General features: G+C 47.9%; 1 protein-coding gene across 1 annotated transcript in view; it reads right to left on the bottom strand.

Annotated features, from left to right (window-relative positions):
- The window catches only part of LOC139402486 (DNA annealing helicase and endonuclease ZRANB3-like), a gene marked incomplete at its 5' end in the record, with an annotated part of 36,107 nt that extends 12,050 nt beyond the window's left edge, over positions 1 to 24,057 (bottom strand). Inside the window, 6 exons of the mRNA XM_071146450.1 lie at positions 2,583 to 2,735; positions 5,198 to 5,319; positions 8,220 to 8,321; positions 9,985 to 10,103; positions 17,163 to 17,519; positions 23,529 to 24,057. Coding sequence (XP_071002551.1) covers positions 2,583 to 2,735; positions 5,198 to 5,319; positions 8,220 to 8,321; positions 9,985 to 10,103; positions 17,163 to 17,519; positions 23,529 to 24,057 — 1,382 coding nt within the window. The remainder of the gene's footprint in view (positions 1 to 2,582; positions 2,736 to 5,197; positions 5,320 to 8,219; positions 8,322 to 9,984; positions 10,104 to 17,162; positions 17,520 to 23,528) is intronic.
- Positions 24,058 to 25,765: the final 1,708 nt, after the last annotated feature.

The following is a 25,765-nucleotide window of genomic DNA, read 5'->3' as shown; positions in this document are numbered from 1 at the left end:
GTCTAATCCGAGGTGAGTGATCGCTGTCCTGATATCCAGAAGCTCTTTGTCTAATCCGAGGTGAGTGATCGCTGTCCTGATATCCAGAAGCTATTTTTTTGCTGTAAGATACGGTTGCAGAAACATTATGTACAAAATAAATTACAAATAATGCAAACCCCCCCACATAATAGCACAATAGGTCGGGCGCCCGTAAAACTGCTGCCATTTCTTCCGGCGCCATTTTACGTTACGGCTACTCTCTGTTTATCATATCTGCATAGTCACTTTAACTATATCTACATGTACATACTACCTCAATCAGCCCGACTAACTGGTGCCTGTATAGAGCCTAGCTACTGTATAGAGCCTAGCTACTGTATAGAGCCTAGCTACTGTATGTAGCCTAGCTACTGTATAGAGCCTCACTACTGTATAGAGCCTCGCTACTGTATAGAGCCTCACTACTGTATAGAGCCTCACTACTGTATAGAGCCTCGCTACTGTAGAGCCTAGCTACTGTATAGAGCCTAGCTACTGTATATAGCCTAGCTACTGTATGTAGCCTAGCTACTGTATAGAGCCTCGCTACTGTATAGAGCCTAGCTACTGTATGTAGCCTAGCTACTGTATAGAGCCTAGCTACTGTATAGAGCCTCGCTACTGTATGTAGCCTAGCTACTGTATAGAGCCTCGCTACTGTATGTAGCCTAGCTACTGTATAGAGCCTAGCTACTGTATATAGACTAGCTACTGTATAGAGCCTAGCTACTGTATGTAGCCTAGCTACTGTATAGAGCCTCGCTACTGTATAGAGCCTCGCTACTGTATGTAGCCTAGCTACTGTATAGAGCCTCGCTACTGTATAGAGCCTAGCTACTGTATGTAGCCTAGCTACTGTATAGAGCCTCGCTACTGTATATAGCCTAGCTACTGTATAGAGCCTAGCTACTGTATGTAGTCTCGCTACTGTATATAGCCTCGCTACTGTATAGAGCCTAGCTACTGTATAGAGCCTAGCTACTGTATGTAGCCTAGCTACTGTATAGAGCCTCGCTACTGTATGTAGCCTAGCTACTGTATAGAGCCTAGCTACTGTATAGAGCCTAGCTACTGTATAGAGCCTCGCTACTGTATAGAGCCTCGCTACTGTATAGAGCCTAGCTACTGTATAGAGCCTCGCTACTGTATATAGCCTAGCTACTGTATAGAGCCTAGCTACTGTATGTAGCCTCGCTACTGTATATAGCCTCGCTACTGTATAGAGCCTAGCTACTGTATAGAGCCTAGCTACTGTATAGAGCCTAGCTACTGTATAGAGCCTGGCTACTGTATAGAGCCTAGCTACTGTATGTAGCCTAGCTACTGTATAGAGCCTCGCTACTGTATATAGCCTAGCTACTGTATAGAGCCTCGCTACTGTATAGAGCCTAGCTACTGTATAGAGCCTAGCTACTGTATAGAGCCTCGCTACTGTATAGAGCCTAGCTACTGTATAGAGCCTGGCTACTGTATAGAGCCTAGCTACTGTATAGAGCCTCGCTACTGTATAGAGCCTAGCTACTGTATAGAGCCTAGCTACTGTATAGAGCCTAGCTACTGTATAGAGCCTCGCTACTGTATAGAGCCTAGCTACTGTATAGAGCCTGGCTACTGTATAGAGCCTAGCTACTGTATAGAGCCTAGCTACTGTATAGAGCCTAGCTACTGTATAGAGCCTCGCTACTGTATAGAGCCTAGCTACTGTATAGAGCCTGGCTACTGTATAGAGCCTAGCTACTTATAGCCTCACTACTGTTATTTTTCACTGTCTTTTTACTGTTGTTTTATTTCTTTACTTACCTATTGTTCACCTAATACCTTTTTTGCACTATTGGTTAGAGCCTGTAAGTAAGCATTTCACTGTAAGGTGTCTACACCTGTTGTAGTCGACGCACGTGACAAATAAACTTAGATTTGAAACAACGTTGATTCAACGTTGATTCAACCAGTGTGTGGAAGCTACTGTATTACTATACAGTTACAAGGCATTCATTCAATAGGAACATCTAAGCATGGCTTTGGGGAGATGGGACATATGGTTGTTGTCTGTGTGAGTCCTCCTCCTGGCTGGAGAAGCAGAGGGAGAGGAAGGTGAGCCTGGACCACTGCCACAGTGTGGATGTGTTTCTTACAGCGCTCCACCAGGGTACTTGCCTGTTCGCACGTTAGGGAACAGATGGGACACGGCTCTCTGGAGCGCCCCCGATGATCCTCGAACCAATCAGCAAGACTCACTCTTTCTATCTCACCCAGCCAGTCCCTGTGGTGGTTGCCATAGCGATGTGCTCCATCTATCCAACCATTGCCTCTAAAACAGTGGATTATAGCCTGGTCGCTCTGTGGTAAACACTCACTGGTCCCATAGCCTCTAAAACAGTGGATTATAGCCTGGTCACTCTGTGGTAAAGTGAGGACACATTTAGTTCCTTGGGTATTGAACAACAAATTGTACAGACAGGACATACCGTGGTCTTTCAATGTAATATCATTTCAATGTGGAGGAGAAAGTTTGGCACTGTGAACTAGTGTTGCTATGACTCTCTAGGAGACTGGAGACCTACTTCTCTGGGACGGAGGCAGAGGTGTTGGGTCGTGACATAGAGGCAGTTCTGCTCTTGGTGAAGAAGATCTCCTTGTTGATCGTGCGAACAGTTCCTCCATCACACTGGGCCTTACTGAGAGAGGCCTGGGACACATCTTCTTTGGTTAGGTACCTGGATGGAGGAAGGAAGAGTATGGTTAGATACCTGGATGGAGGGAGGAAGAGTATGGTTAGATACCTGGATGGAGGGAGGAAGAGTATGGTTAGATACCTGGATGGAGGGAGGAAGAGTATGGTTAGATACCTGGATGGAGGGAGGAAGAGTATGGTTAGATACCTGGATGGAGGGAGGAAGAGTATGGTTAGGTACCTGGATGGAGGGAGGAAGAGTATGGTTAGATACCTGGATGGAGGGAGGAAGAGTATGGTTAGGTACCTGGATGGAGGAAGGAAGAGTATGGTTAGATACCTGGATGGAGGGAGGAAGAGTATGGTTAGATACCTGGATGGAGGGAGGAAGAGTATGGTTAGATACCTGGATGGAGGAAGGAAGAGTATGGTTAGGTACCTGGATGGAGGGAGGAAGAGTATGGTTAGATACCTGGATGGAGGGAGGAAGAGTATGGTTAGGTACCTGGATGGAGGGAGGAAGAGTATGGTTAGATACCTGGATGGAGGGAGGAAGAGTATGGTTAGATACCTGGATGGAGGGAGGAAGAGTATGGTTAGATACCTGGATGGAGGGAGGAAGAGTATGGTTAGATACCTGGATGGAGGGAGGAAGAGTATGGTTAGATACCTGGATGGAGGGAGGAAGAGTATGGTTAGGTACCTGGATGGAGGGAGGAAGAGTATGGTTAGATACCTGGATGGAGGGAGGAAGAGTATGGTTAGGTACCTGGATGGAGGGAGGAAGAGTATGGTTAGATACCTGGATGGAGGGAGGAAGAGTATGGTTAGATACCTGGATGGAGGGAGGAAGAGTATGGTTAGATACCTGGATGGAGGGAGGAAGAGTATGGTTAGGTACCTGGATGGAGGGAGGAAGAGTATGGTTAGATACCTGGATGGAGGGAGGAAGAGTATGGTTAGATACCTGGATGGAGGGAGGAAGAGTATGGTTAGATACCTGGATGGAGGGAGGAAGAGTATGGTTAGGTACCTGGATGGAGGGAGGAAGAGTATGGTTAGATACCTGGATGGAGGGAGGAAGAGTATGGTTAGGTACCTGGATGGAGGGAGGAAGAGTATGGTTAGATACCTGGATGGAGGGAGGAAGAGTATGGTTAGATACCTGGATGGAGGGAGGAAGAGTATGGTTAGGTACCTGGATGGAGGGAGGAAGAGTATGGTTAGGTACCTGAATGGAGGGAGGAAGAGTATGGTTAGATACCTGGATGGAGGGAGGAAGAGTATGGTTAGGTACCTGGATGGAGGGAGGAAGAGTATGGTTAGGTACCTGGATGGAGGGAGGAAGAGTATGGTTAGGTACCTGGATGGAGGAAGGAAGAGTATGGTTAGGTACCAGAACGGAGGGATGGGGAGGAGAGTGGGAGTTTGGTTAGGATGGAGGGAGGCAGGCAGGCAGGGAGGGAGGAGGAAGTTACCTGGGGGGAGGAAGGATGAGAAGGAGGAGGAAGAGTAAGGTCAGATAGCTGGATGAGGAGAGGAAGGGGACACATCAAAGAGGAGGAATCTTGAAGAAAGGAGGAGGAGGAGGAGGAAGAAGAGAGGAAGGGGCAGATTTGCATGAAAGAAAGAAGGGGTGAGGGGACTGTTGGGCTTCAAACAGCCCAGTGTAGAGAGGCTGGATGAAAGGACATGAAAGCCAGGTCCAGCTGACAGTAGTACCTGAGAGGTGTTGGGCGGAGGGGTATGAGTGTGTGTGTGTGTGTGTGTGTGTGTGTGTCTAAAAGGCTAAACTGATCCTATATCAGCAGCACTCCTACTCTGAGTCCCTTTGTGAAGACGGCCCTGATCCTTCAGGACAACCCAGCACAACACTACAGCAGAGTTTAACTAACCTCAGGATAATCACCTTCCCATCCATCTCCTTACTACAAGATAATCACCTTCCTACTACAGGATAATCACCATCCCATCCATCTCCTTACTACAGGTTAATCACCTTCCTACTACAGGATAATCACCTTCCCATCCATCTCCTTACTACAGGTTAATCACCTTCCCATCCATCTCCTTACTACACAATAATCACCTTCCCATCCATCTCCTTACTACAGGATAATCACCTTCCCATCCATCTCTTTACTAAACACTAATCACCTTCCCATCCATCTCCTTACTCCTGTATTTTATTAGCTCAGTTACAGTGTGAATCTCTACCTCTGTAGGAACCAGGGTTCCCAGTTGGACTTTGTTTCTACCATACTTTCTCAGCATGAAGTCTTTAACCAACATATCATCTCTGGAAATCAGCTTGATGTGCAGTCAATGGGGCAAACCTTGATTAGCGAATAAATCCCACATTCTGTCAAATGCTTTCCTCCTACGTCCACTGTGATTGGCTCTTGAGACACCCACCAGGATGAATCTGTGATTAACTGATGCCGTCTGGGCACCAACACAGCAGGGTGGAGACATAGGACAGGTTCAACCCCCCGCCCCACCTACCTCTTGGTGCTGCTGTGTTTGCGCTGGGTGCTGGTCAGTTGGTCCAGGACCAGGACTGGGCTGCAGAACAGGAGACCACTGCGGCGGATCAGTCTCTGCTTCATGGCTGTCAGAGTGCTCCACTGCTGGACAAACCTCAGTACCTGACCCACACAGAGAGTCACATTAACACCACTTTAAACCTCAGTGCCTGACCCACATAGAGAGTCACAACACCACTTTAAACCTCAGTGCCTGACCCACACAGAGAGTCACAACACCACTTTAAACCTCAATATCTGACCCACACAGAGAGTCACAACACCACTTTAAACCTTAATACCTGACCCACACAGAGAGTCACAACACCACTTTAAACCTCAGTGCCTGACCCACACAGAGAGAGTCACAACACTGCTTTAAACCTCAGTACCTGACCCACACAGAGAGTCACAACACCACTTTAAACCTCAATATCTGACCCACACAGAGAGTCACAACACCACTTTAAACCTTAATACCTGACCCACACAGATAGTCACATCAACACCACTTTAAACCTCAGTGCCTGACCCACACAGAGAGTCACAACACTGCTTTAAACCTTAATACCTGACCCACACAGATAGTCACATCAACACCACTTTAAACCTTTATACCTGACCCACACAGAGAGTCACATCAACACCACTTTAAATGACTGAGCCTTTAAATGACTGAGCCTTTAAATGACTGAGCCTTTAAATGACTCAGCCTTTAAATGACTGAGCCTTTAAATGACTGAGCCTTTAAATGACTGAGCCTTTAAATGACTGAGCCTTTAAATGAAGGTGTCTTTAAAATGTCTACCTCTAGGTGACAGCTTCCCTGTAGTGACTACAGTGATGTCTACCTCTAGGTGACAGCTTCCCTCCTGTGACTAGACTACAGTGATGTCTACCTCTAGGTGACAGCTTCCCTGTAGTGACTACAGTGATGTCTACCTCTAGGTGACAGCTTCCCTCCTGTGACTAGACTACAGTGATGTCTACCTCTAGGTGACAGCTTCCCTGTAGTGACTACAGTGATGTCTACCTCTAGATGACAGCTTGCCTCCTGTGACTAGACTACAGTGATGTCTACCTCTAGGTGACCTCCTGTGACTAGACTACAGTGATGTCTACCTCTAGGTGACAGCTTCCCTGTAGTGACTACAGTGTTGTCTACGTCTAGGTGACCTCCTGTGACTAGACTACAGTGTTGTCTACCTCTAGGTGACCTCCTGTGACTAGACTACAGTGATGTCTACCTCTAGGTGACAGCTTCCCTCCTGTGACTACAGTGATGTCTACCTCTAGGTGACCTCCTGTGACTAGACCACAGTGATGTCTACCTCTAGGTGAACTCCTGTGACTAGACTACAGTGTTGTCTACCTCTAGGTGACCTCCTGTGACTACAGTGTTGTTTACCTCTAGGTGAACTCCTGTGACTACAGTGTTGTCTACCTCTAGGTGAACTCCTGTGACTAGACTACAGTGTTGTCCAACTCTAGGTGACCTCCTGTGACTACAGTGTTGTCTACCTCTAGGTGAACTCCTGTGACTAGACTACAGTGATGTCTACCTCTAGGTGACCTCCTGTGACTACAGTGTTGTCTACCTCTAGGTGAACTCCTGTGACTAGACTACAGTGTTGTCTACCTCTAGGTGACCTCCTGTGACTACAGTGTTGTCTACCTCTAGGTGAACTCCTGTGACTAGACTACAGTGTTGTCTACCTCTAGGTGACCTCCTGTGACTACAGTGTTGTTTACCTCTAGGTGACCTCCTGTGACTACAGTGTTGTCTACCTCTAGGTGAACTCCTGTGACTAGACTACAGTGTTGTCTACCTCTAGGTGACCTCCTGTGACTAGACTACAGTGTTGTCTACCTCTAGGTGACCTCCTGTGACTAGACTACAGTGTTGTCTACCTCTAGGTGACCTCCTGTGACTAGACTACAGTGATGTCTACCTCTAGGTGACCTCCTGTGACTAGACTACAGTGTTGTCTACCTCTAGGTGACCTCCTGTGACTAGACTACAGTATTGTCTACCTCTAGGTGACCTCCTGTGACTAGACTACAGTGTTGTCTACCTCTAGGTGACCTCCTGTGACTAGACTACAGTGTTGTCTACCTCTAGGTGACCTCCTGTGACTAGACTACAGTGTTGTCTACCTCTAGGCGACCTCCTGTGACTAGACTACAGTGATGTCTACCTCTAGGTGACGTCCTGTGACTAGACTACAGTGTTGTCTACTTCTAGGTGACCTCCTGTGACTAGACTACAGTGTTGTCTACCTCTAGGTGACCTCCTGTGACTAGACTACAGTGATGTCTACCTCTAGGTGACCTCCTGTGACTAGACTACAGTGATGTCTACCTCTAGGTGACAGCTTCCCTGTAGTGACTACAGTGTTGTCTACCTCTAGGTGACCTCCTGTGACTAGACTACAGTGTTGTCTACCTCTAGGTGACCTCCTGTGACTAGACTACAGTGTTGTCTACCTCTAGGTGACCTCCTGTGACTAGACTACAGTGTTGTCTACCTCTAGGTGACCTCCTGTGACTAGACTACAGTGTTGTCTACCTCTAGGTGACCTCCTGTGACTAGACTACAGTGATGTCTACCTCTAGGTGACCTCCTGTGACTAGACTACAGTGATGTCTACCTCTAGGTGACCTCCTGTGACTAGACTACAGTGTTGTCTACCTCTAGGTGACCTCCTGTGACTAGACCACAGTGTTGTCTACCTCTAGGTGACCTCCTGTGACTAGACTACAGTGATGTCTACCTCTAGGTGACCTCCTGTGACTAGACTACAGTGATGTCTACCTCTAGGTGACAGCTTCCCTCCTGTGACTACAGTGTTGTCTACCTCTAGGTGACCTCCTGTGACTAGACTACAGTGTTGTCTACCTCTAGGTGACCTCCTGTGACTAGACTACAGTGATGTCTACCTCTAGGTGACCTCCTGTGACTAGACCACAGTGTTGTCTACTTGCGGGTCAAACAAACCGACCTGTGTCCTGTTCTCTCTGCGTCTGAAGGCTTCAGGCAGGTCCTCCCAGCTGTCCAGTTTAATGTCCAGAGGAATGAAATTCCAGTGCAGTGGACTGTCCTCCTGATGAAGGGAGAGACACAGAGAATAGATAAGACACATTCACACACTTCAGCTGTAAGCCAATTCCTCATACGTAATACTTTACATTTCACCCAGATTGACAAATCTGATCCCATTTTCATTTAGCAGTTGATTAAATCAATTTCTGAATAATGTGAATGGCCTAGGATGAATCAAATCAGACATGATTTACAAGGGTAAACCACGTCTGATTTATGCCTTAAAAGGGTATTGTTATGTTGAAGAAGGTAGATAAGATGCTTATCCTTTGATGGTACATAAGAGGTCTGTCACAGAAAATATTACATTTCCATTTCAATTGGTCACTCATTTCAAAGACATATTGGACTACAGGTATTAAAGAGGGGAAATGAAGGAGGAGGAGAGAGGAGGAAGAGGAGAGAGGGGGAGGAGGAGGAGGGAGGAGGAAGAGGAGAAGTAAGAGGAGGAGGAGAGGGGAAGGAGGAGAGAGGAGGAAGAGGAGAGAGGGGAAGGAGGAGGAAGAGGAGAGAAGGGAAGGAGGAGGAAGAGGAGAGAGGGGAAGGAGGAGGAGCGAGGAGGAAGCGGTGAGAGGGGAAGGAGGAGGAGAGAGGAGGAAGAGGAGAGAGGGGAAGGAGGAGGAGGGAGGAGGAAGAGGAGAGAGGGGAAGGAGGAGGAAGAGGAGAGAGGGGAAGGAGGAGGAAGAGGAGAGAGGGGAAGGAGGAGGAGGGAGGAGGAAGAGGAGAGAGGGGAAGGAGGAGGAGGGAGGAGGAAGAGGAGAGAGGGGAAGGAGGAGGAGAGAGGAGGAAGAGGAGAGAGGGGAAGGAGGAGGAGGATGAGGAGAGAGGGGAAGGAGGAGGAGGGAGGAGGAAGAGGAGAGAGGGGAAGGAGGAGGAGGATGAGGAGAGAGGGGAAGGAGGAGGAGGGAGGAGGAAGAGGAGAGAGGGGAAGGAGGAGGGAGGAGGAAGAGGAGAGAGGGGAAGGAGGAGGAGGAAGAGGAGAGAGGGGAAGGAGGAGGAGGGAGGAGGAAGAGGAGAGAGGGGAAGGAGAAGGAGGATGAGGAGAGAGGGGAAGGAGGAGGAGGGAGGAGGAAGAGGAGAGAGGGGAAGGAGGAGGAGGGAGGAGGAAGAGGAGAGAAGGGAAGGAGGAGGAAGAGGAGAGAGGGGAAGGAGGAGGAGGGAGGAGGAAGAGGAGAGAGGGGACGGAGGAGGAGGATGAGGAGAGAGGGGAAGGAGGAGGAGGGAGGAGGAAGAGGAGAGAGGGGAAGGAGGAGGAGGGAGGAGGATGAGGAGAGAGGGGAAGGAGGATGAGGAGAGATTGGAAGGAGTAGGAGAGAGGAGGAAGAGGAGAGAGGGGAAGGAGGAGGAGAGAGGAGGAAGAGGAGAGAGGGGAAGGAGGAGGAGGGAGGAGGAAGAGGAGAGAGGAGAAGGAGTAGGAGAGAGGAGAAAGAGGAGAGAGGGGAAGGAGTAGGAGAGAGGAGGAAGAGGAGAGAGGAGGAAGAGGAGAGAGGGGAAGGAGGAAGAGGAGAGAAGGGAAGGAGGAGGAGGGAGAAGGAAGAGGAGAGAGGGGAAGGAGTAGGAGAGAGGAGGAAGAGGAGAGAGGGGAAGGAAGAGAGGGGACGAGGAGGCGAGAGGGGACGAGGAAGGAGGAGTGTAGAGTACAGAGTAGCAGCATCATCATGTACCTGGGAGTAAAGGTAGATACGCTCAGTGTTCTTGCTGGCGCAGAACTTCATGTTGGGGTACAGGGGGAGACTGGCCGTAGCATCACCATCAGCAGGACTAAATACACTGTGTGTCTGGGCTGCAGGGAGGGAGAGAGGAGAAAGGTCACTACGGTCGAGGGGTGAGGCTCCCTAATGATCACAACGCCTGCAAGAAAAGGTCAATAGGAGGAAATCAGACTCCATATATACATCTAGGAGGGACAGTCACAGTACACAGCAGCTTTAGTTAGAACAGACAGGATATCTATCTAGGAGGGACAGTCACAGTACACAGCAGCTTTAGTTAGAACAGACAGGATATCTATCTAGGAGGGACAGTCACAGTACACAGCAGCTTTAGTTAGAACAGACAGGATATCTATCTAGGAGGGACAGTCACAGTACACAGCAGCTTTAGTTAGAACAGACAGGATATCTATCTAGGTGACGACAGCAGCTTTAGTTAGAACAGACAGGATATCTATCTAGGTGGACGACAGCAGCTTTAGTTAGAACAGACAGGATATCTATCTATGTGACGACAGCAGCTTTAGTTAGAACAGACAGGATATCTATCTAGGTGACCACAGCAGCTTTAGTTAGAACAGACAGGATATCTATCTAGGTGACGACAGCAGCTTTAGTTAGAACAGACAGGATATCTATCTAGGTGGACGACAGCAGCTTTAGTTAGAACAGACAGGATATCTATCTATCTAGGTGACGACAGCAGCTTTAGTTAGAACAGACAGGATATCTGTCTAGGTGGGCGACAGCAGCTTTAGTTAGAACAGACAGGATATCTGTCTAGGTGACGACAGCAGCTTTAGTTAGAACAGACAGGATATCTATCTAGGTGGGCGACAGCAGCTTTAGTTAGAACAGACAGGATATCTATCTAGGTGGAAGACAGCAGCTTTAGTTAGAACAGACAGGATATCTATCTAGGTGACGACAGCAGCTTTAGTTAGAACAGACAGGATATCTATCTAGGTGGACGACAGCAGCTTTAGTTAGAACAGACAGGATATCTATCTAGGTGACGACAGCAGCTTTAGTTAGAACAGACAGGATATCTATCTAGGTGACGACAGCAGCTTTAGTTAGAACAGACAGGATATCTGTCTAGGTGGGCGACAGCAGCTTTAGTTAGAACAGACAGGATGTCTATCTAGGTGACGACAGCAGCTTTAGTTAGAACAGACAGGATATCTATCTAGGTGACAACAGCAGCTTTAGTTAGAACAGACAGGATATCTATCTAGGTGGGACAGCAGCTTTAGTTAGAACAGACAGGATATCCATCTAGGTGACGACAGCAGCTTTAGTTAGAACAGACAGGATATCTATCTAGGTGACGACAGCAGCTTTAGTTAGAACAGACAGGATATGCCTCTCTGTGGTCCAGAATCCAATGCCTCTCTGTCGTCTAGAATCCAATGCCTCTCTGTCGTCTAGAATCCAATGCCTCTCTGTCGTCTAGAATCCAATGCCTCTCTGTCGTCTAGAATCCAATGCCTCTCTGTCGTCTAGAATCCAATGCCTCTCTGTCGTCTAGAATCTAATGCCTCCCTGTCGTCTAGAATCTAATGCCTCTCTGTCGTCTAGAATCCAATGCCTCTCTGTCGTCTAGAATCCAATGCCTCTCTGTCGTCTAGAATCTAATGCCTCCCTGTCGTCTAGAATCTAATGCCTCCCTGTCGTCTAGAATCTAATGCCTCCCTGTCGTCTAGAATCCAATGCCTCTCTGTCGTCTAGAATCCAATGCCTCCCTGTCGTCTAGAATCCAATGCCTCCCTGTCGTCTAGAATCCAATGCCTCCCTGTCGTCTAGAATCCAATGCCTCTCTGTCGTCTAGAATCCAATGCCTCTCTGTCGTCTAGAATCTAATGCCTCTCTGTCGTCTAGAATCCAATGCCTCTGTCGTCTAGAATCTAATGTCTCCCTGTCGTCTAAAATCTAATGCCTCCCTGTCGTCTAGAATCTAATGCCTCTCTGTCATCTAGAATCTAATGCCTCCCTGTCGTCTAGAATCGAATGCCTCCCTGTCGTCTAGAATCGAATGCCTCCCTGTCGTCTAGAATCTAATGCCTCTCTGTCGTCTAGAATCGAATGCCTCTCTGTCGTCTAGAATCTAATGCCTCTCTGTCGTCTAGAATCCAATGCCTCTCTGTCGTCTAGAATCTAATGCCTCCCTGTCTTCTAGAATCCAATGCCTCTCTGTCGTCTAGAATCTAATGCCTCTCTGTCGTCTAGAATCCAATGCCTCTCTGTCGTCTAGAATCTAATGCCTCCCTGTCTTCTAGAATCCAATGCCTCTCTGTCGTCTAGAATCCAATGCCTCCCTGTCGTCTAGAATCTAATGCCTCTCTGTCGTCTAGAATCTAATGCCTCTCTGTCGTCTAGAATCCAATGCCTCTCTGTCGTCTAGAATCTAATGCCTCTCTGTCGTCTAGAATCCAATGCCTCCCTGTCGTCTAGAATCTAATGCCTCTCTGTCGTCTAGAATCCAATGCCTCTCTGTCGTCTAGAATCTAATGCCTCCCTGTCTTCTAGAATCCAATGCCTCTCTGTCGTCTAGAATCTAATGCCTCTCTGTCGTCTAGAATCCAATGCCTCTCTGTCGTCTAGAATCTAATGCCTCCCTGTCTTCTAGAATCCAATGCCTCTCTGTCGTCTAGAATCCAATGCCTCCCTGTCGTCTAGAATCTAATGCCTCTCTGTCGTCTAGAATCTAATGCCTCCCTGTCGTCTAGAATCTAATGCCTCCCTGTCGTCTAGAATCTAATGCCTCCCTGTCGTCTAGAATCCAATGCCTCTCTGTCGTCTAGAATCCAATGCCTCCCTGTCGTCTAGAATCCAATGCCTCCCTGTCGTCTAGAATCCAATGCCTCCCTGTCGTCTAGAATCCAATGCCTCTCTGTCGTCTAGAATCCAATGCCTCTCTGTCGTCTAGAATCTAATGCCTCTCTGTCGTCTAGAATCCAATGCCTCTGTCGTCTAGAATCTAATGTCTCCCTGTCGTCTAAAATCTAATGCCTCCCTGTCGTCTAGAATCTAATGCCTCTCTGTCATCTAGAATCTAATGCCTCCCTGTCGTCTAGAATCGAATGCCTCCCTGTCGTCTAGAATCGAATGCCTCCCTGTCGTCTAGAATCTAATGCCTCTCTGTCGTCTAGAATCGAATGCCTCTCTGTCGTCTAGAATCTAATGCCTCCCTGTCGTCTAGAATCTAATGCCTCCCTGTCTTCTAGAATCCAATGCCTCTCTGTCGTCTAGAATCCAATGCCTCCCTGTCGTCTAGAATCCAATGCCTCTCTGTCGTCTAGAATCTAATGCCTCCCTGTCTTCTAGAATCCAATGCCTCTCTGTCGTCTAGAATCCAATGCCTCCCTGTCGTCTAGAATCTAATGCCTCTCTGTCGTCTAGAATCTAATGCCTCCCTGTCGTCTAGAATCTAATGCCTCCCTGTCGTCTAGAATCTAATGCCTCCCTGTCGTCTAGAATCCAATGCCTCTCTGTCGTCTAGAATCCAATGCCTCCCTGTCGTCTAGAATCCAATGCCTCCCTGTCGTCTAGAATCTAATGCCTCTCTGTCGTCTAGAATCTAATGCCTCTCTGTCGTCTAGAATCTAATGCCTCTCTGTCGTCTAGAATCTAATGCCTCCCTGTCGTCTAAAATCTAATGCCTCCCTGTCGTCTAGAATCTAATGCCTCTCTGTCATCTAGAATCTAATGCCTCCCTGTCGTCTAGAATCGAATGCCTCCCTGTCGTCTAGAATCGAATGCCTCCCTGTCGTCTAGAATCTAATGCCTCTCTGTCGTCTAGAATCGAATGCCTCTCTGTCGTCTAGAATCTAATGCCTCTCTGTCGTCTAGAATCCAATGCCTCTCTGTCGTCTAGAATCTAATGCCTCCCTGTCTTCTAGAATCCAATGCCTCTCTGTCGTCTAGAATCTAATGCCTCTCTGTCGTCTAGAATCCAATGCCTCTCTGTCGTCTAGAATCTAATGCCTCCCTGTCTTCTAGAATCCAATGCCTCTCTGTCGTCTAGAATCCAATGCCTCCCTGTCGTCTAGAATCTAATGCCTCTCTGTCGTCTAGAATCTAATGCCTCTCTGTCGTCTAGAATCCAATGCCTCTCTGTCGTCTAGAATCTAATGCCTCTCTGTCGTCTAGAATCCAATGCCTCCCTGTCGTCTAGAATCTAATGCCTCTCTGTCGTCTAGAATCCAATGCCTCTCTGTCGTCTAGAATCTAATGCCTCCCTGTCTTCTAGAATCCAATGCCTCTCTGTCGTCTAGAATCTAATGCCTCTCTGTCGTCTAGAATCCAATGCCTCTCTGTCGTCTAGAATCTAATGCCTCCCTGTCTTCTAGAATCCAATGCCTCTCTGTCGTCTAGAATCCAATGCCTCCCTGTCGTCTAGAATCTAATGCCTCTCTGTCGTCTAGAATCTAATGCCTCCCTGTCGTCTAGAATCTAATGCCTCCCTGTCGTCTAGAATCCAATGCCTCTCTGTCGTCTAGAATCCAATGCCTCCCTGTCGTCTAGAATCCAATGCCTCCCTGTCGTCTAGAATCCAATGCCTCCCTGTCGTCTAGAATCCAATGCCTCTCTGTCGTCTAGAATCCAATGCCTCTCTGTCGTCTAGAATCTAATGCCTCTCTGTCGTCTAGAATCCAATGCCTCTGTCGTCTAGAATCTAATGTCTCCCTGTCGTCTAAAATCTAATGCCTCCCTGTCGTCTAGAATCTAATGCCTCTCTGTCATCTAGAATCTAATGCCTCCCTGTCGTCTAGAATCGAATGCCTCCCTGTCGTCTAGAATCGAATGCCTCCCTGTCGTCTAGAATCTAATGCCTCTCTGTCGTCTAGAATCGAATGCCTCTCTGTCGTCTAGAATCTAATGCCTCCCTGTCGTCTAGAATCTAATGCCTCCCTGTCTTCTAGAATCCAATGCCTCTCTGTCGTCTAGAATCCAATGCCTCCCTGTCGTCTAGAATCCAATGCCTCTCTGTCGTCTAGAATCTAATGCCTCCCTGTCTTCTAGAATCCAATGCCTCTCTGTCGTCTAGAATCCAATGCCTCCCTGTCGTCTAGAATCTAATGCCTCTCTGTCGTCTAGAATCTAATGCCTCCCTGTCGTCTAGAATCTAATGCCTCCCTGTTGTCTAGAATCTAATGCCTCCCTGTCGTCTAGAATCCAATGCCTCTCTGTCGTCTAGAATCCAATGCCTCCCTGTCGTCTAGAATCCAATGCCTCCCTGTCGTCTAGAATCTAATGCCTCTCTGTCGTCTAGAATCTAATGCCTCCCTGTCGTCTAGAATCCAATGCCTCTCTGTCGTCTAGAATCCAATGCCTCCCTGTCGTCTAGAATCCAATGCCTCTCTGTCGTCTAGAATCTAATGCCTCTCTGTCGTCTAGAATCTAATGTCTCCCTGTCTTCTAGAACCCAATGCCTCTCTGTCGTCTAGAATCTAATGTCTCCCTGTCTTCTAGAACCCTCTCCCTCTCTGTCGTCTAGAATCTAATGCCTCCCTGTCGTCTAGAATCCAATGCCTCTCTGTCGTCTAGAATCCAATGCCTCCCTGTCGTCTAGAATCCAATGCCTCTCTGTCGTCTAGAATCTAATGCCTCTCTGTCGTCTAGAATCTAATGCCTCCCTGTCGTCTAGAATCCAATGCCTCTCTGTCGTCTAGAATCCAATGCCTCCCTGTCGTCTAGAATCCAATGCCTCTCTGTCGTCTAGAATCTAATGCCTCTCTGTCGTCTAGAATCTAATGTCTCCCTGTCTTCTAGAACCCAATGCCTCTCTGTCGTCTAGAATCTAATGTCTCCCTGTCTTCTAGAACCCTCTCCCTCTCTGTCGTCTAGAATCTAATGCCTTCCTGTCTTCTAGAATCCTCTCCCTCTCTCGATGGGTAACACGTGTTAACATTGTCAAAGCAAGTGAAATAGATAATAAACAAAAAGTTAAATAAACAATAAAATGAACAGTAAACATGACACTCACAGACCTTACAAAAGAATAAAGACATTTCAAATGTCATATTATGTCTATATAGAGTGTTGTAACAATGTGCAAAAGTTAAAGTACAAAAGGGAAAATAAATAAACATGGGTTGTATTTACAATGGTGTTTGTTCTTCACTGGTTGCCCTTTTCTTGTGGTAACAGGTCACACATCTTGCTGCTGTGATGTCACACTGTAGTATTTCACCCAATAGATATGGGAGTTTATCAAAATTGGATTTGTTTTCTAATTATTTGTGGATCTGTGTAATCTGAGGGAAATATGTGTCTCTAATATTGACATACATTGGGCAGGAGGTTAGGAAGTGCAGCTCAGTTTCCACCTCATTTTGTGGGCAGTGAGCACATAGTCTGCCTACAGCGGCCTCTCTCAACAGCAAGGCTCTTCTCTCTCCTCCTCCTCCTCCTCCTCCTCCTCCTCCTCACTTTTATTGGTCCACTGCAGTCTTCCACATGAACCCTGAGACTGAAGAACGTCTGTCTGGAAATAGAACACCCAGCCACTAGTGTCACATCACCATCAGAAGTGAGTGACATACACAAGGCCATTAAATGAGCTTCAGGAAAAGTCCCGAATGGGAAAGACAAGACAAGGCAGGACTAACAGAACACAGTTCTTTTTTTCTGGACATATTTCTGGATCAGAATGTGTGATGTGTTATGATGACTGGAGCTGGTTGGTGCTGTTGAGGGTGTTAATTCATGTAGAGACAGACAGACAGGACAGACAGGACAGACAAGACAGACACGGATAATATGACTCATTCTTATGGAGTTTTTCAGAGCAATTAAAAACTTGAGGTAAATGCAAAATACACAAAATAAAAGCAATTTCATGAACCTATAGTTTAGAGCCAGTTTAAATCCCATAAGGCTGTGAAGAGAAGAAACAATCCCCTTCTATAATAATACTAACAATAATAAGTCACACCCTCCCTTACCCAATCACCACACAACGGAGGGAGGCAGCTGGCGGCATATTGATGACTACCTCAGTGATACATAGCATTACAGCATTACAACATATGGGTGACTATTCACCCCAGACAATATCCCCCAGATATGTAGGAGGGAAGAAGGAAAGGAGGGTAGCAGGAAAGGGAAGATTAAAGTTGGATTACCATCAGTGTGCTCATGAGGGGCTGACTGGTCCTCTCCTGGTGATTGTCTCTCCTTCTCCTGCTCTCTCTCTTGACCGTCTGTCTGTCTCTCCTCCTGCCCTCTCTGTTGACCGTCTGTCTGTCTCTCCTCCTCCTGCTCTCTCTGTTGACCGTCTGTCTGTCTCTCCTCCAGCCCTCTCTGTTGACCGTCCGTCTGTGGTTCAGTTGTCCTGGGAGAGGCAGGACCAGGACAGGGGGGGTCCTCCTGCTTGCTGTCCGACCCAGAGAGGACGATCCAGGGGTGTTCTCTAGGGGTGGACTGATCAGGCCTGGAGCCTGGGGACATAGCAGGTGAACCTGTAGATTGTATGTCTGGAGCTGAGAGGTGGAAAAGAGGAAAACACCAGGTTCTTTATAGATGTACATGTAGCCTAACAGTTCATATCCGTGTAGAAAACATGTACAACCACACAGATTAGTTTTGTACAGTTGTGTTCAGCGAAATGTACAAAGGCCAAGATTACAGGAAGTAGTTCAAAGACCTGCTAGGGGAGCAGAGAAGCAATGCGTCACACAGTCACTAAAATCATGTGTGAATTCAAATGTGAGCAGCTGCTGGTTGAGAGACACAGATTCTTGTCATTCTGCTCAGACAGTGTGGAATATTTGTGACTTGGTAACACATGGTGAAAACTAATAAAATGCTGCTGATATGTTGAAAATGAGCAGGATACGGGCCATCAATATGCAACTGATTCTCAACTCAAATTTCATCTGTGGGCAATTATGGGCCCCTTCTTTGATAAATTGTGACATCCTGAACGTGTTTTGTTTTGTTGTGGACGAACAGAGGAAGAACTGGAACTAACAGACTAATTCATGATGTTTCCATTGTAAGGTTTGTTTCTGAAAGGCCATCCTCTTATAGATTTTCTCAAATGTCACCTGAATTTCCCAGCGCCCGACGCCGAGCCCCGACAACTAACGAGCTGAGGGGACCAGAGACTGCAGCTCAATTCTCCTCAGACTAGACTGCTGCCTGCAAAACAAGACATTCTCCTCAGACTAGACTGCTGCCTGCCAAACAAGACATCCTCCTCAGACTAGACTGCTGCCTGCCAAACAAGACAATCTCCTCAGACTAGACTGCTGCCTGCCAAACAAGACATCCTCCTCAGACTAGACTGCTGCCTGCCAAACAAGACATCCTCCTCAGACTACTGCCTGCCAAACAAGACATTCTCCTCAGACTAGACTACTGCCTGCCAAACAAGACATCCTCCTCAGACTAGACTGCTGCCTGCAAAACAAGACATTCTCCTCAGACTGCTGCCTGCCAAACAAGACATCCTCCTCAGACTGCTGCCTGCCAAACAAGACATCCTCCTCAGACTAGACTACCTCCTGCCAAACAAGACATCCTCCTCAGACTAGACTGCTGCCTGCCAAACAAGACATCCTCCTCAGACTGCTGCCTGCCAAACAAGACATCCTCCTCAGACTGCTGCCTGCCAAACAAGACATCCTCCTCAGACTGGACTGCTGCCTGCCAAACAAGACATCCTCCTCAGACTAGACTGCTGCCTGCCAAACAAGACATCCTCCTCAGACTAGACTACTGCCTGCCAAACAAGACATCCTCCTCAGACTAGACTGCTGCCTGCCAAACAAGACATCCTCCTCAGACTAGACTGCCAAACAAGACATCCTCCTCAGACTAGACTGCTGACTGCCAAACAAGACATCCTCCTCAGACTACCTCCTGCCAAACAAGACATCCTCCTCAGACTGCTGCCTGCCAAACAAGACATCCTCCTCAGACTACCTCCTGCCAAACAAGACATCCTCCTCAGACTGCTGCCTGCCAAACAAGACATCCTCCTCAGACTAGACTGCTGCCTGCCAAACAAGACATCCTCCTCAGACTAGACTACTGCCTGCCAAACAAGACATCCTCCTCAGACTAGACTGCTGCCTGCCAAACAAGACATCCTCCTCAGACTAGACTGCTGCCTGCCAAACAAGACATCCTCCTCAGACTAGACTACTGCCTGCCAAAGAAGACATCCTCCTCAGACTAGACTGCTGCCTGCCAAACAAGACATCCTCCTCAGACTAGACTGCTGCCTGCAAAACAAGACATCCTCCTCAGACTAGACTGCCAAACAAGACATCCTCCTCAGACTAGACTACTGCCTGCCAAACAAGACATACTCCTCAGACTAGACTACTGCCTGTCAAACAAGACATCCTCCTCAGACTACCTCCTGCCAAACAAGACATCCTCCTCAGACTGCTGCCTGCCAAACAAGACATCCTCCTCAGACTAGACAACTGCCTGCCAAACAAGACATCCTCCTCAGACTAGACTGCTGCCTGCAAAACAAGACATTCTCCTCAGACTACTGCCTGCCAAACAAGACATCCTCCTCAGACTAGACTACTGCCTGCCAAACAAGACATTCTCCTCAGACTGCTGCCTGCCAAACAAGACATCCTCCTCAGACTGCTGCCTGCCAAACAAGACATCCTCCTCAGACTAGACTGCTGCCTGCCAAACAAGACATCCTCCTCAGACTGCTGCCTGCCAAACAAGACATCCTCCTCAGACTAGACTGCTGCCTGCCAAACAAGACATCCTCCTCAGACTGCTGCCTGCCAAACAAGACATCCTCCTCAGACTGCTGCCTGCCAAACAAGACATCCTCCTCAGACTAGACTACTGCCTGCCAAACAAGACATCCTCCTCAGACTAGACTACTGCCTGCCAAACAAGACATCCTCCTCAGACTGCTGCCTGCCAAACAAGACATCCTCCTCAGACTGCTGCCTGCCAAACAAGACATCCTCCTCAGACTAGACTGCTGCCTGCCAAACAAGACATCCTCCTCAGACTAGACTGCTGCCTGCCAAACAAGACATCCTCCTCAGACTAGACTACTGCCTGCCAAACAAGACATCCTCCTCAGACTAGACTGCTGCCTGCCAAACAAGACATCCTCCTCAGACTAGACTGCTGCCTTCCAAACAAGACATCCTCCTCAGACTAGACTGCTGCCTGCCAAACAAGACATCCTCCTCAGACTAGACTGCTGCCTGCCAAACAAGACATCCTCCTCAGACTAGACTGCTGACTGCCAAACAAGACATCCTCCTCAGACTAGACTGCTGCCTGCCAAACAAGACATCCTCCTCAGACTAGACTACTGCCTGCCAAACAAGACATCCTCCTCAGACTAGACTGCTGCCTGCCAAACAAGACATCCTCCTCAGACTAGACTGCTGCCTGCCAAACAAGACATCCTCCTCAGACTAGACTGCTGCCTGCCAAACAAGACATCCTCCTCAGACTAGACTGCTGCCTGCCAAACAAGACATCCTCCTCAGACTAGACTGCTGCCTGCCAAACAAGACATCCTCCTCAGACTAGACTACTGCCTGCCAAACAAGACATCCTCCTCAGACTAGACTGCTGCCTGCCAAACAAGACATCCTCCTCAGACTAGACTGCTGCCTGCCAAACAAGACATCCTCCTCAGACTAGACTGCTGCCTGCCAAACAAGACATCCTCCTCAGACTAGACTGCTGCCTGCCAAACAAGACATCCTCCTCAGACTAGACTACTGCCTGCCAAACAAGACATCCTCCTCAGACTAGACTACTGCCTGCCAAACAAGACATCCTCCTCAGACTAGACTACTGCCTGCCAAACAAGACATCCTCCTCAGACTGCTGCCTGCCAAACAAGACATCCTCCTCAGACTAGACTACCTCCTGCCAAACAAGACGTCCTCCTCAGACTAGACTGCCAAACAACACATCCTCCTGACGATTCTAAAAAAGTGATCCTTGTCAAAAGTCTGAATGCAATATGCATTTATTTCCTAATGCTGTGATATAATAGTGCTTATTTTCTCAGCATTTCCTGTTTGGTGACAGTGATTACAGTGTCATGTTTTGAGAGATGTGAAGTCTTAATACCATCAGAGTTGTTGTTCTGCCTCGGTTGTCATTACAGATCTGACGGCCTGGTAAATTCTCCTTCTAACATGCTGCCTGTGGTGCCAGCAGTTCCACAACAGAGAACCGTGTTTGTTTGCTGATTAGATATCAAACATTACACACCTCAGTCAAGCATGACATGGAGAGGATTTTGTTAACGGATTGTGTGTGTGTGTGTGTGTGTGTGTGTGTGTGTGTGTGAGACAAAAAAACAACACAATTGTAATGGTGTGTTTGATCAGTCCTTGATGATCGAGCTAGTCTAGCATAGAAATACAATGTATGTTCTAGTGATCCTATTTCTATGATTGAGACCACCCTCCTCTAGTGTTGACAGACAGTCAGGTGCCTGTATAACATCCCCTACACCAGCGCTATTCAGATCTCACCTGGAGGTCCTGAGTACTGCTGCATTTCTGTTCTACCTGATAACTCTACTGAACATAAATGTTAAAGCAACCTGCAACCATTTCAACGATTTTACTGAGTTACAGTTCATATAAGGAAATCAGTCATTTTAAATAAATTCATTAGGCCCTAATCTATAGATTTCACATGACTGGGCAGAGGCATAAGCCATGGGCCCACCCACTGAGGAGCCAGGCCCACCCACTGAGGAGCCATGGGCCCACCCACTGAGGAGCCAGGCCCACCCACTGAGGAGCCATGGGCCCACCCACTGAGGAGCCATGGGCCCACCCACTGAGGAGCCATGGGCCCACCCACTGAGGAGCCATGGGCCCACCCACTGAGGAGCCATGGGCCCACCCACTGAGGAGCCATGGGCCCACCCACTGAGGAGCCATGGGCCCACCCACTGAGGAGCCATGGGCCCACCCACTGAGGAGCCATGGGCCCACCCACTGAGGAGCCATGGGCCCACCCACTGAGGAGCCAGGCCCACCCACTGACGAGCCGGGCCCACCCACTGACGAGCCGGGCCCACCCACTGACGAGCCGGGCCCACCCACTGAGGAGCCATGGGCCCTCCCACTGAGGAGCCATGGGCCCACCCACTGAGGAGCCAGGCCCAGCCACTGAGGAGCCAGGCCCAGCCACTGAGGAGCCAGGCCCACCCACTGAGGAGCCAGGCCCACCCACTGAGGAGCCAGGCCCACCCACTGAGGAGCCAGGCCCAGCCAATCAGAATGAGTTTTCCCCCACAGGGGTTTGTTACAGAAAGACAAACTGCTCTGTTTCATCAGCTGTCCAGGGGGGGCTGGTCTCAGACGATCCCGCAGGTGAAGAGGCCGGATGTGGAGGTCCTGGGCTGGTGTGGTTACACGTGGTCTGCGGTTCTGAGGCCGCTTGGACATATTGCCAAATTCTCTAAAACGTAGTTGGAGCCGGCTTCTGGTTGAGAAATGAACATTCAACTCTCTGGCAACAGCTCTGGTGGATATTCTTGCAGTCAGTAGGCCAAATGCGCACTCCCTCAAAATATCTGTGGCATTGTGTTGTGTGACAAAACAGCACATTTAAGAGTGACCTTTTATTGTCCGCAGCACAAGCTGCACCTGTGTGATGATCATTCTTGATAGGTCGATGGATTATCTTGGCAAAGAGCAGCAACCCAGCCTTACAGAGCAGCAACCCAGCCTTACAGAGCAACAACCCAGCCTTACAGAGCAACAACCCAGCCTTACAGAGCAACAACCCAGCCTTACAGAGCAACAACCCAGCCTTACAGAGCAACAACCCAGCCTTACAGAGCAACAACCCAGCCTTACAGAGCAACAACCCAGCCTTACAGAGCAGCAACCCAGCCTTACAGAGCAACAACCCAGCCTTACAGAGCAACAACCCAGCCTTACAGAGCAGCAACCCAGCCTTACAGAGCAGCAACCCAGCATTACAGAGCAACAACCCAGGCAGGTAGCAGGGTTATTCTGGGTTATTATTACTGAGAGACAGACAGGAGGGATGCTGCTGTGTGAATTCCCTGTGCCGCTCGGTCTTGATGGATGGAAGAACAGGTAATCCTTTAAAGACTGAGGACTGATCTCAACCCTCCTTCACCCCCCTCTTTACGCCCTCCACTTTCCCCCGGTACTGCCAACTGAACCAGGAGGTGTCTGTGTTTGAGGAGAGACAGTTACCTTCCTTCTCCCAGTCCTATTAGATAGTCAGCCAGAGTGCCTTGGGGAACTTTAACTTCAGCCGGGGCCAATTCATCAACTTTACTTTGTAAACTTGGAGACGCGCGGCACACCGAGAACAGGCCTTGTGACTGTTTCTCACTTGACAGTCAGGTGAACAGTGTGTTGCGTCCTCTTCTACTCGTTGTCATCTAGCAGAGACACGTTGTCACGCTGGTCTATTTCTGACTTGGTGTATGTTACGCCTGCCAACGTGTGTGTGTGTGTGTGTGTGTGTGTACTCACCAGTGCTGGGCCTGTGGAGTGGGGACTCACACACCTCACAGTAAAGGAGCAGGATGTTGTTGGAGTAAGTACAGGCCCCACAGCTCCACTGATCTCCCTTCCCCTGATCTGGTGGTCCTGGTCTGGGTCTCAACCTTGGTTTCGGGGTCCCTTTCTCAGAGAGCCGACGGGGGGTAAACAGAGAGGACAGGGGGCTGCTGCTGGTGTCTCTCCCCCCATGGAGGGACCTCCTTTTCCCCCCAAGACGAGACCTGGGGCTGTGGGTAGCGCTGGGGGTGAGGGTGGAGGTGGGCAGCCGCAGCCTCTTCACCAGGGGAGAGAAGTCTAGGTCCTGGAGGTCAGGGGGATCTTGGGAGTTGTAGTTTTTCTTCTTGTCACTCTCTGAGTTCTCCACATCTATAGAACCCTCCTTCTCTGAGGGGGTAACGGGGGAAAGGCAAACCTCACCCTCTGTTCTTTTCCTCTTCTTCTCTTTACCCGCGTCCGGAGAGAAGAACGAACGGATGTCGTGCTGTTTGTCCTTCTCAAACTGCAGAGAGGAGGGATAGAGTCACGGTGAGACTGTTGTAAAGCCTGTCATTCATCTGATCTGTTGTAAAGCCTTTCCTTCATCTGATCTGTTGTAAAGTCTGTCCTTCTGATCTGCTGTAAAGCCTGTCCTTCATCTGATCTGTTGTAAAGCCTGTCATTCATCTGATCTGTTGTAAAGCCTGTCCTTCATCTGATCTGTTGTAAAGCCTGTCATTCATCTGATCGGTTGTAAAGCCCGTCCTTCTGATCTGTTGTAAAGCCTGTCATTCATCTGATCTAACAGTATCATGTCAGAGTTCATTTTGTCCCTTTAGACCTCTTTTAAGAGAGAGAACTAACACATTATATTCATAAATAATATCAGTTTAAGATGGTTTCCAGATAATATGATGCATTATTGTTTAGTAATATGTATGGCGCATTATCGTTTAGTAATATATATGATGCATTATCGTTTAGTGATATGTGTGGCACATTATCGTTTAGTAATATATATGGTGCATTATCGTTTAGTGATATGCATGGTGCATTATCGTTTAGTAATATATGTGGTTCATTATCGTTTAGTAATATGTGTGGTGCATTATCATTTAGTAATATGTATAAATCATTATCTTTTAGTGATATGTATGATGCATTATCGTTTAGTAATATGTATGATGCATTGTTGTTTAGTAATATGTGTGATGCATTATTGTTTAGTAATATGTGTGATGCATTATTGTTTGGTAATATGTGTGATACATTATCGTTTGGTAATATATTTGATGCATTATTGTTTAGTAATATGTGTGATACATTATAATTTAGTAATATGTATCATGCATGATCGTTTAGAATATGTATACTACATGATCGTTTAGTGATATGTATACTACATTATCGTTTAGTAATATGTATAATACATTATCGTTTAGTAATATGTATGATGCACCTACATGTCTATACTGTTAGACAGACATAAGCATACAGTAGCAGTATGATTGCTAGGATTCAAAACCTTCCCAGTGTTAGAACACCATCTGCACACACGTTAAAGAACCCAGATCACTAGACCAGTGACCCACATGGTTAAAGAACCCAGATCACTAGACCAGTGCCTCACATGGTTAAAGAACCCAGATCACTAGACCAGTGACTCACATGGTTAAAGAACCCAGATCACTAGACCAGTGACTCACATGGTTAAAGAACCCAGATCACTAGACCAGTGACTCACATGGTTAAAGAACCCAGATCACTAGACCAGTACCTCACATGGTTAAAGAACCCAGATCACTAGACCAGTGCCTCACATGGTTAAAGAACCCAGATCACTAGACCAGTGCCTCACATGGTTAAAGAACCCAGATCACTAGACCAGTGCCTCACATGGTTAAAGAACCCAGATCACTAGACCAGTGACTCACATGGTTAAAGAACCCAGATCACTAGACCAGTGCCTCACATGGTTAAAGAACCCAGATCACTAGACCAGTGCCTCACATGGTTAAAGAACCCAGATCACTAGACCAGTGCCTCACATGGTTAAAGAACCCAGATCACTAGACCAGTGACTCACATGGTTAAAGAACCCAGATCACTAGACCAGTGCCTCACATGGTTAAAGAACCCAGATCACTAGACCAGTGCCTCACATGGTTAAAGAACCCAGATCACTAGACCAGTGCCTCACATGGTTAAAGAACCCAGATCACTAGACCAGT

Source organism: Oncorhynchus clarkii, unplaced genomic scaffold (genome assembly GCF_045791955.1).
Source record: "Oncorhynchus clarkii lewisi isolate Uvic-CL-2024 unplaced genomic scaffold, UVic_Ocla_1.0 unplaced_contig_8876_pilon_pilon, whole genome shotgun sequence".
NCBI lineage: Eukaryota > Metazoa > Chordata > Actinopteri > Salmoniformes > Salmonidae > Oncorhynchus > Oncorhynchus clarkii.
Note: the sequence above shows the minus strand (reverse complement) of the source record. Positions and strands in the feature narration are given on the sequence as shown.